We start from the raw sequence: 10825 nt of genomic DNA, 5'->3' as shown, positions 1-10825 counted from the left end.
GTATATAGGTGTGAAGGATTCCAGAAGACCAATCTGTCAAGTATCAGCATCACATGAACAAGCTCCATTTATTTTCCACCCAACGGTTGGATTAAATTACCATTCATTTTTGTCCAAGTCGTATAAAGTATTATTACCCTGTGTAATAGGCTAGAGTCATTTTTCCCAGAAAGAAAATAGATTTGGGGGCCTAGAAAATGACGCCCACGAGAATAAAACACTTAGCCCGGGCTTCCAGGCTTTGTCTTTTCGCGCAGGGCTCTCCTCTCTGTCCCTCCACATTCTCAACAAGAGCGCTCAAGTCTGCGAAAGGGAAGCCGCGCGCAGGCTGGGCGTTTGCGCGTCGCTGCAACTAGAGGCGGCCGTGCGGGGCTGAGCTCCGCCCGCAGGGAACGCGCGTGGCAGGGAAGGTTGCAGGCGGGCTACGTATCCTGCGCACGCGCGTGCGGCCAATCCGCCCCAGCGGGCGTCTAGGGGCGGGGCATGCGCGGCCGGTTCCCGTTGCGGTCGGATGGGGAACTGGGCCTCAGGGTTCCCTGCTGTTGCCGCAGTGCCGCGTGCCGCCCCTTCTCACGCGCGGAATGTTGCTTCTGGCGCTGGGCAGCTCGTGGGAGGCCGGACTTCGGCTTGGCGGGAAGAGGACGGTGCTGTGGGCGGCCGCCGCTCTTCGAGGCTTTAGGGCGGCCGCCTCGCGGGTGGTCCCCTGTAGCGGCTCCTCGGGGCTGGTTGGCTGCAGAAGCGCGTGGCTGCGGGGAGCTTCTGCGGGGAGCCCGGTTCTCGGGCGGCGGGTGCGAACGCAGGTCGGCCTTCGGAAGGCGTGCGGACTCAGTGAGGGTGCGGGGTGGAGGGAGCGTCGGGCACGGGGACTCTGGTGCGGAAGGAGCCCTCTGCGGGGCGCGCAGAGGCTGCCTTCCTCGGCCTCCGCCGCCTCGGCCTCAGGCCTGGGGTCCCGGGGTTTATGGCACCCACGAGTCTAGGAGTGTCCGTTCGAAAGTGGTCATTTTCTGGGCGGTTCCAAGTCATTCACAGCTCGTTGCAAACCCAGCGGGTTTCCGATGACTCTAAACTATTTTGTCTTCTACCTCTGAGCGGAAGGAAGCTCGGAAGGGTTAATTTGCAACGAAATTAGATGCCCCACCTGGTGATCGAACTAAAAGAACTCAACCTGACTTTGAAGTCTGTTCTGTTTTCTATTAGATGAGGCTACTTTAAGGAATTCTTTTGCTCCCTGGAAAAGGGGATGGAGACGTTAATCTTCACATTTTAATCTAGTACATTGCCTCCTAGTCTTGCTCTATAAAATACCAGAATTAGCAAACATGGTTGAAACTTGGAAGAAATGCCCAACATGGGAATTGGAATCTAATTACATTTCAGCATAAAGGGATTAGGCATACCTTTTGCATTTTGAAGGGTGTGTACTGTGAAATTCATTTTTAGACGTTCAGGGACCTCTTGTTCCTGTGAAATTTGATGAAGATTTCAAGAAATATTTTCTTAAGAGGAAGGGATGCAATGAACAGGGAGCGTTACTCTTTCTTTTCAAATACTAGCTATAGTATAAACATTTTAGAGATCCTAAAAATGGTCTGGACTTGAAACAGTTTGCATTTGCGGTATTTTATTTATATTAATATCATTTTTTGGAAAAGCCAATGCGTTTAAAATTTTGACAATGGAGCAAGAGTGATATTTTCCTTAGCCACAGGATGAAGAAATTATTCTGCTAAAATTTTGTACTTGTTCAAGTCCACGCTTATCAAAAAAGCCTTGAGTTGGGATGCAGACCTAGGTTTTCAAACTTTAACTCATCAGGTGACTGTGACTGTAGTTAAGGACAGCTATTTTTCTAGTTTGATTTCTTCAGCTCTGTAGATTATTTGGGGGTATTCCTTAAATCACCTTATGTGACAAGTTCTCTTTTACTCTTCATTATAATTTAAAAAAAACATAAAAGTTGGTCTAAAATGCACTTTGTTATGTACTCACATTATAACGGTCTCTGTTTCAATAGGTACCACTTTGTTGGGAAGGATGCATTCGATGCTTACATACACAGCTTGAAAAATCCGAAGATGGAAGGCTGATTTATACTGGGAATCTGGCACGAACAGTATTTGGTGGGTAACCAAAAATGAGGGTAATTTCCTTTTTTACCCCTGTTTTAGTTGTAAAAAATGTTCTTGGGATATGTTATTTCTTATTTTAACATCTCTTAATTGCAAGATATGAGGAAAAATTAGGTTATATATTTTTTCTTGTGGCATGTTGAGACCTTTGCATTTTTAGGAGAGTTTAAACAGATTTTTAAGACTGTTATGACTTTGTGATCTTATGGCTGGGTACTAAAGCATCCATCCTTTGGTCACTTCCCAAGATGTGTAACAACAAAATAGAATAAGAAATGTATATTTGTGTAATGTTTGAATATGGAGAGAAAAAAAATATGGAAGTATACCCCCTAAGTAGTTATTTTGGGAGGGTACATATTTACTTTATATATTTTTAAATTTGGCAGTTAAAATAAGCATATAATACTTTTATAATTAAAAAATATATTTCTTTTATGTTTTTTGAGTCACCTTAGCATTTTCAAGAAACATCTTTATTTAGTGCCCTTTCTAGGTAGTGTAGAGTACTGGAGAATACAAAGACAGTCTGTTATTATTATTATTATTATTAAAGATTTTTATTTATTTGCTTGAGAGAGGAAGTACAGAGGGAGGGAGAGAAAGAGACCCCCTACTGAGCAGCAAACCCACTACCCGTGCCAGGCTCTATGCCAGGACCCTGGGATCATTACCCTAGCTGAAGGCAGACGCTTAACCAACTGAGCCACCCCAGCGCCCAAGACAATGTATTAAATAGTTACAAATTTAAAACTCTTTCCTTAGCTCTTAATTTGGTATTTAGTCTGGAATAATTTATTAGGGAGGTCAGAAGAACTTGGGAATGTGTTTTGTTCAAGTTCCTGAGGTTGTATTTCATTTCAGTAATCTTAAAGTATAGCCTGAATATCGGAAGGATTACTTTATAGCCAAGTCAGCCACAAGATTTCAGCACTGCAGTTGCATTCCTGTTTTTGATTATGCTGGTGTCACTCACAATCTAAAATGTACTCTGGAAATCTGTGTGTTCTAAAATGTGTGGTATCAAAGTAGACTGCTTGGAATACAGTTTTAGCTATTTATAACTTTGGCATTAAGAACTGATTATAATTGGGGTGCCTGGGTGGCTCGGTGGGTTAAAGCCTCTGCCTTCGGCTCAGGTCATGATCCCAGGGTCCTGTCGAGTCCCGCATCGGGCTCTCTGCTCAGCAGGGAGCCTGCTTACTCCTCTCTCTCTGCCTGCCTATCTGCCTACTTCTTTTTTCTTTTTTTTTTTTTAAAGATTTTATTTATTTATTTGAGAGAGAGACAGTGAGAGAGAACATGAGTGGTGAGAAGGTCAGAGGGAGAAGCAGACTCCCCATGGAGCTGGGAGCCCGATGCGGGACTCGATCCCAGGAGCCGAAGATAGTTGCTCAACCAACTGAGCCACCCAGGCGCCCAGTCTCTGCCTACTTTTGATCCCTATCTGTCAAATAAATAAATAAATAAAATCTTTAAAAAAAAAAAAAAAGAACTGATTATAATCACTGTTTTTAAAAAAGATTTTATTTATTTTATTTGACAGGGATCACAAGTAGGCAGAGAGGCAGGCAGAGAGAGAGAGAGAGAGGAGGAAGCAGGCTCCCTGCTGAGCAGAGAGCCCGATGTGGGGCTCGATCCCAGGACCCTGGGATCATAACCTGAGCCCAGGGTGGAGGCTTTAACCCACTGAGCCAGCCAGGCGCCCCTGATTATAATCACTATTGAGAGGAGTTCTGAAGTTACTGAAAAATCCATTTTGGGTGATTAGAAATTTCTTCTGGAATCAGTACATGAATAGGCCATTGAGCCTGTGTCATATCTCTGGCCTGGGATACCTGGATTTATACTACTGAGAGGTGTTAACAGTGATACCCATGATAGCCTTCCTTCTGAACAGACATGGTTCCTTCAAATTCAGGGAAGGCTTTTTAATTTATTTTCTATTTCCATTTAACTCCATTCTGTAAAGAAGAGAATATAAATAGGGATTAATTTTGGTGTGGGTAGGATGTTATATTTATAGAGGAGCATAGCTATCTATGGTATTTAAAGTTCTAGAATTATAACTTGTATAGGAATCTAATGTTTGAGTTCTTTCAATGTTATGGTAATAGAAACTCACTCTATCCTTTTCAGAGATTGCTATTTTTTCTATGTGGAAACTGAGGGAGAAACATTTTTTCTATATAAAACTGAGCAAGAGACTTTGGGATAGAGGTTCCATTCTTGAAGATTCTTTAAACTGCCAAATGGAGCCTCATTTAAAGACCTCTTTTTTTTTTTTTTTTTTTTAAAGATTTTATTTATTTATTTATTTATTTATTTTTTAAAGATTTATTTATTTATTTGACAGAGAGAGATTACAAGTAGGCAGAGAGGCAGGCAGAGAGAGAGAGGAGGAAGCAGGCTCCCTGCTGAGCAGAGAGCCCGATGCGGGACTCGATCCCAGGACCCTGAGATCATGACCTGAGCCGAAGGCAGAGGCTTAACCAACTGAGCCACCCAGGCGCCCAAAGATTTTATTTATTTGACGGAGTTTGAGAGAGAGAGAGAGAGAGAGAGAGAGTACAAGCAAGGGGAGAAGCAGGCTCCAGGACCTGAGATCAAGACCTGAGCTGAAGGCAGATGCTTAATGACTGAGCCACCCAGGCACCCCTCGTTTAAAGACATTTGAAGGGTCTTTTAGTTGGTAGTTCTTGCTAATTCATCAATAAATAATTACTGATGTCATAGTAGTCTTACTGTAGGAAGAGTAGAACTTGAACATCAAGAAGTGTGTAAAAAGGGCCTCTCAGGCATGGAAGTAGTATGAGCAAAGACATGAAGATGGGAGAGCCCAGAATATGTTTAGAAATTAGTAAGTACTTCAGTCCAGGCAAAATAAAGTGTACATGTGTATTGTTTCTTTGGGCTCTTATAATACATTACCACAAACTTGGTGACTTAAGTTTTGTCCCCACAGTTCTGAAAGCTAGAATTCTGAAATCAGGGTGTTGATAAAGGCCATGCTGTCTCTGAAGGCTCTAGGGAAGAATTCCTTGCCTCTTCCAGCTTCTGGTGGCTCCCAGCAGTCCTTTGTGTTCCTTGGCTTATGGATGCATAACTGCATAATTCCAGTTCTTGCTTCCAAATTCAGACAGCTCTCTCTGTGTCTGCCCTGTTCTGTCCTTACAAGGGTATTCTCATTGGATTTATGGCCCACCCTATTCCAGGATGATCTCATCTCATTTTTTACTGTCTGCATAGACCCTATTTCCAAATGAAGGAAGTCACATTTGGAGGTTCTGGGTGGACATGAATTTTGGGGTACCCTCTTCAACCCTGCATAGTGTGACAAAGTCATGGAGGAAAAAAGGTAGTTGGAAGGAGTAAGGAGGCTTTTATATAGGCATCTTGGTCCCCATTGTATTCCTGTTGTATTGTATGTGTACTGGTGTCATAGCAACTACCTGTGGGAGGAAGGAAGGAATTATTTTTAAATTACTAATAAGATTATTAAGCCTTCAACCAATAGCAATGAAGAAGAGTGTTGTTAGACTTCTGGTTTTTGGCAGTTTTGGTGAAAAATATCTCACTATGCTTTTAATTTCACGTACTTAGGATCGAAGTTTATTAACATTTCATCTGTTTAAGGGCCATGTGCATTTTTGATTCAGTGAGCTGTCTGCTTATATTTCTTGCATGTGTGTGTATAGGGTTTTAATCTTTTTCTTATATACTAGAAACCTTCTATATGTTGGGGATATTAATCCTCTACAATAGAGGTTGCAGATATTTTTCTCATTTGTCTCTACTTTGTTTATGTCCATGTACATTTATAATGTAATCAGATTTACCTGTCTTTCTCCTGGATTGCTTCTGTGTTTTGAGTCATAATTTTTTTTTTTTAAATATTTTTATTTATTTATTTGACAGAGAGAGACACAATGAGAGAGGGAACACAAGCAGGGGAGTGGGAGAGGGAGAAGCAGGCTTTCTGCTGAGCAAGGAGCCTGATGTAGGGCTTGATTCCAGGACTCGGATCATGACGTGAGCGGAAAGCAGATGGTAACAAGTGAGCCACCCAGGTGCCCCTTGAATCATAATTAGAGAAGTTTTCCCATTCTCAGATTATAAAGGACTTCATGGATGTTTTCTTATATATCTATGATTTTATTTTTTACATTTAAACCTCAGGATTATTTGGAATTTTCCTAGTAGATGCTATAAGGGATGGATTGAATTTTATTTTTTTCTATGTAGCTATCCAGTTGTCCAACACCACTTCGGCCCACATATTTGAGATTTTTTTTTTCAAGGTTTTATTTATTTATTAGAGAAAGTGCATGTGGAGGAGTGGAAGGAGAGGGACAGGCGGACTCCAAGCTGAGCACAGAGCCCTGTGCTGGGCTCAGTCTTACCACCCTGATACTGTGACCTGAGCCAAAATAAAGATTCAGACACTGAACTGACTGAACCATCCAGGTGCCCCGAGACTGTATCTTTATACTACATTTTCATATGCAGTTAGGTTTATTTCTAGATTTCCTATTTTGTTCTATTGATCTATTTATTTGTGCACCAGCACCACACCATTTTAATTATAGTCTTAGTTTCAGTATCTGATTCCTCCCCCACCTTTCTTTTCTTTTTTTGTTTTTCCAAATTAAGTTTATAATCAACTTGTCTAGGATCTCAACTTGTCTGTTTTCTAACCAGATGGTGTTTTTGTTGGGATCATGTTAAATTATACAATCAAACTAAGAAATTTACATTTTAAGTCTTTTATTTAGTGTGGTAAAATATACATAACATAAAATTGATCATTTTAACCATTTTTAAATATGCATTTCAGAAGTCATTGATTTTTAATCTTTTTAATATGACAGGTAAAAAATATCCCACTATTTGAATTTGAATGTCTTTCTTGGTAAAGAAGTTGAATATATTCATTTCCCACATATTTATTAACCACTGGTGGTGTGTTTTTTGGTAATTTGCTGTTTTAATCCTGGGCACTTAGTCTAATAATGTTAGTCTCATATTTATTTAAACATTTAATGTTAGGTATGTGGAAGTGCTTGTTAATAGAGAGTTTTATTTAATAATCTGCTAACTGAATTAACATTTATAGTATTCATAAGGATCTTTGAGTAGTATTAAATTTTTATTGGGGAACTGAGGTGGAGACCAGTTAACCCTAAAGCAGGTTTCCTACCTGGAGAGGCAGTGTGGTGTATTGGCGAAAGACCTGGACACTAGAGTCAAATTGCCTGGGTTTGAATCCCAATACTGCCTGCTTCTAGGTAGCTTTGTGACCTGGAGCAAGTGCTTTATTTTTCTCATGTTGTAAATGGGAGTGAGGATGATAATTACACATCTATTTCATAGTGCCTTTTTGAAGATGTCATGAATAAAGTACCTAAAATATGTAAAGTACTTAAAACAGCTTGGAAAATAATAATCTTTATATATGTGTTTTGATTTTGTTGTTTTGATGATATAAGAAGAAAGGTAGAAGAATTAAAGTGGATAGATTGATGCTTTTATAAAATCTATAAATATTAATGTTATCCCTTTTTTTTTCTCCTGTGTAGGTGTGAAATGTTTTTCTTATTCTACAAGTGTCATCAGCCTTGCATTACTACCATACATTTTTGCACAAAACAATATTATATTTGGAAGTCTACCTTTGCAGATATTATTTTATGGCATCATAGGTAGCTTTACAGTGATCACTCCAACACTGCTTCACTTTATTACAAAAGGCTATGTTGTTCGGTTGTACCATGAAGCTACAACAGACACTTACAAAGCCATTACTTACAACGTTGTGCTTTTAGAAACAAGTACCGTGTTTCACCAGAATGACGTGAAGATTCCAGACAGCACACATGTGTTTACCACATTTTATGCTAAAACGAAATCGCTGTTAGTTAATCCAAGGCTCTTTCCAAACCCTGAAGATTATAACCATCTAATGGGTTATGACAAACCATTTACTTTTGATATGGAAGAAGACAGTGAGAAGAAATAGGTTAAAGATGAGAAATGAGTCTATTGTTTTTTACATTTGTGCTTAAATGTGATTTATGTTCCAGTGTATATTAATAAAGTTGCCTTTACTTTTGTTTTCTGTTAGTGATTGAAAATAATTTGAAACTGTATCGAACAACTTTTAATTTTTACGGAATTATATTCCTATATAATTATGCTATGTTTGAAAAATGAATCATGTAATATTCTACCACTTGTGTTTTTAAAAAAGTAAAAATATATTTTCATGCTGGCTTATGCATAGATAATTTTTTTTAAAAGATTTTATTTATTTATTTAACAGAGATCACAAGTAGGCAGAGAGGCAGGCAGAGAGAGAGAGAGGGGAGGAAGCAGGCTCCCTGCTGAGCAGAGAGCCCGATGTGGGGCTCGATCCCAGGACCCTGAGATCATGACCTGAGCCGAAGGCAGAGGCTTAACCCATTGAGCCACCCAGGCACCCCTGCATGGATACTTTTATATAGTGTGGTTGTCTCTAGTCTGGGGATCAATGTCAGACACAAATGGGAGAGTTCTTTTTCCTTTACGTTTGGATTTTTCTAGGTGTATAGATACTAATTTCGCATGCATTAAAAACTTTTAAAAAATTTTAAAATTATGGGAAGCAGTGTTACTTTCACTTTGGTTCTAGCACAGGTTTTTGCTTATTTTTTCAGGCATAGTTGCCCATAATAGGAATCTCTGTCCAGTAGAGTGTGGTAGCTACAGGAGAAATGGTGACCCAAGTAGTGATGTCTTTGGTGGCACTCTTCTCCTTTGGTGTATCCTATCAGAGTTGGAAAATCATAGGTACTAAATAGATGTACAGTAGCTTTTATAAAGTCATAATCTCTATGCTAATTTTATAAAGTATTGGCATTTTCAGATTTTTAAAACTGTAAAATGAAAATTAGTTCTTGTGAAGGATTTTCAGCAAGGAGCAAAAGGCCCTAAGTCATGCTCTTAGATCAGTAGATAACTTTTTAAGTGCCCAGTGTGTGCCAGATACTGTGCTAGTTGTCAAAGTCATAGTTAAGAACAAAACACCCGGGGTGCTTGGTGGCTTAGTTGATTAGGCCTCTGCTTTCAGCTCAGGTCATGATCCCAGGCCCTAGGGATTGAGCCCCGTGTCAGGCTCCCTGCTCAGAGGGGAGCTTGCTTCTCCCTCTCCCTTTACCCTACCCCCTGCTCATTCTCTCTCTCTCTCTCTCTCTCATTCTTACTCCATTTCAAAATCTTGAAAGAAAAAAGAACAAAACACTCAATCTCTGTGGAGCTGCCTAATGTCTTCTATTGTCTGTCATGATGGTAATCCTAATCTTTATGGCTTACCTGTGTATGAGGAAGGTTGATGGGGAAGCACCAGAAACCTCATACGTTCATAGACAAAGATCAGGTCTGCAGCTGCTAGAAACTTATAGGAGAGTGTAACATAGAAAAGTACTCCCCTTTCTGAGGTCTAGAGCCTGCCCTCTGGTAAGATCAGCCAGCTTGTGATCTAGCAGAAGGCAGGCTCTAGGTCTCAGGAAGATGAACAAGTTGGTGCCTCCCTATCTTCTGTTTGGGCCTCTGCCTGCCTGTTCCTCTGTCCTGTCACCTAGATATATACCTGTTGCTATCTTGGCAGTTAATGTATCTTCCTATAAAATTCTCCACGATAAAATGTTGATCAAATATTAGTAGAGGCAAGGAAAAAAAAACACACTTAGTTCCATTCCTAGAAGAAAAAACAGCATTACTAATAACTTAATGTTTTCTCCAGTTTCTTCATAAATTGTTCTGAGTGTACCGTTACCTCTTTAAGTGTCCTGTATTCTTATAACCATTCTATCACCTGAGGAGTGGAGTGAAAAACCTGTTTGTATTAGTATCAGAATAATTCAGAAGACAACTTGGTTGTTCAGGGAAAAGAAAAAAAAGCTTAAAACACTAAGTGAGAAAGAGGACTTCTCAAGTGCATGGTCTGGAGCCACACCGGAAGAAGACAAGGAACAGTATGTGTAGAATATGATTCATCACTGAAATAATCAGAAACAATTCAGGCCAACGTGAGGAGGAAAAGTTTACACACACCTCTCTATGCCACTTTACTACATTCACCACAAGTGGAGTAAAATCTTGGAGAGGCTGGGGGAGGTGAGGAGTCCCACTATCTACAGGAAGGGCATTGAGTTGGTTTTGAGTCTCAAAAGGCAGGGTGATCCTGGTTTAACATTGGGGTTGTATCAAGTAATATGCCTGTTGATAATAAAATGTCTTGTAATCCCTTTTCTAAACATCAGTTTCATTATTCTGAAAGACTTAAGCTTTTAGAAGCAAAAGTAAAGTGGCCATTAGGTCTCAAAGATAGCCTTAGCTTGGACACAATTCTAGAGATGGTATTCTGATTTTTTCAGGTAATTTTGTTGTTGACTTCCCTTTCGTTGAGTATTTCAGTCATTCAAAGTTAGAAGAGTATAACGAATCAACATAACTGTCATTCAGATTCAACATTTACCAATTTGTTGTCAATGTTGTTTGACTTCCATCCCAACCACTTGCCCTCTACTTTTATTTGGAAGCAAAACCCAGTCATTGTAACATCTCTTTCTTGAATATTTTTTAACTCTACCAGATAAAGATGTAAAAACTATAATACCATTATAATACCCAAATTACTCCCCTCTTTCCAAGTCACT

General features: G+C 39.9%; 1 protein-coding gene across 1 annotated transcript; it reads left to right on the top strand.

The window, feature by feature from the left end:
• Window positions 1–461: 461 nt before the first annotated feature.
• TMEM70 (transmembrane protein 70) lies at window positions 462–8241 on the top strand. Its single transcript, XM_004762339.3, has 3 exons — window positions 462–800; window positions 2015–2120; window positions 7709–8241. Exons 1-3 carry the CDS (start codon window positions 582–584, stop codon window positions 8146–8148), a joined length of 765 nt encoding a protein of 254 aa, XP_004762396.2. The 5' UTR covers window positions 462–581; the 3' UTR covers window positions 8149–8241.
• Window positions 8242–10825: the final 2584 nt, after the last annotated feature.

Source organism: Mustela putorius, unplaced genomic scaffold (genome assembly GCF_011764305.1).
Source record: "Mustela putorius furo isolate JIRA1106 unplaced genomic scaffold, ASM1176430v1.1 tig00003846_pilon_pilon_pilon, whole genome shotgun sequence".
Lineage (NCBI taxonomy): Eukaryota > Metazoa > Chordata > Mammalia > Carnivora > Mustelidae > Mustela > Mustela putorius.
Note: the sequence above shows the minus strand (reverse complement) of the source record. Positions and strands in the feature narration are given on the sequence as shown.

What these genes read in the sequence shown, in the direction of transcription:
- TMEM70 (XM_004762339.3), top strand. Translation starts at nt 582, where the DNA reads ATGTTGCTTCTGGCGCTGGGCAGCTCGTGGGAGGCCGGACTTCGGCTT. An exon ending in GGCGGCGGGTGCGAACGCAG is followed by an intron (nt 801 to 2,014) that starts GTCGGCCTTCGG and finishes CTGTTTCAATAG; the next exon opens with GTACCACTTTGTTGGGAAGG. An exon ending in TCTGGCACGAACAGTATTTG is followed by an intron (nt 2,121 to 7,708) that starts GTGGGTAACCAA and finishes TCTCCTGTGTAG; the next exon opens with GTGTGAAATGTTTTTCTTAT.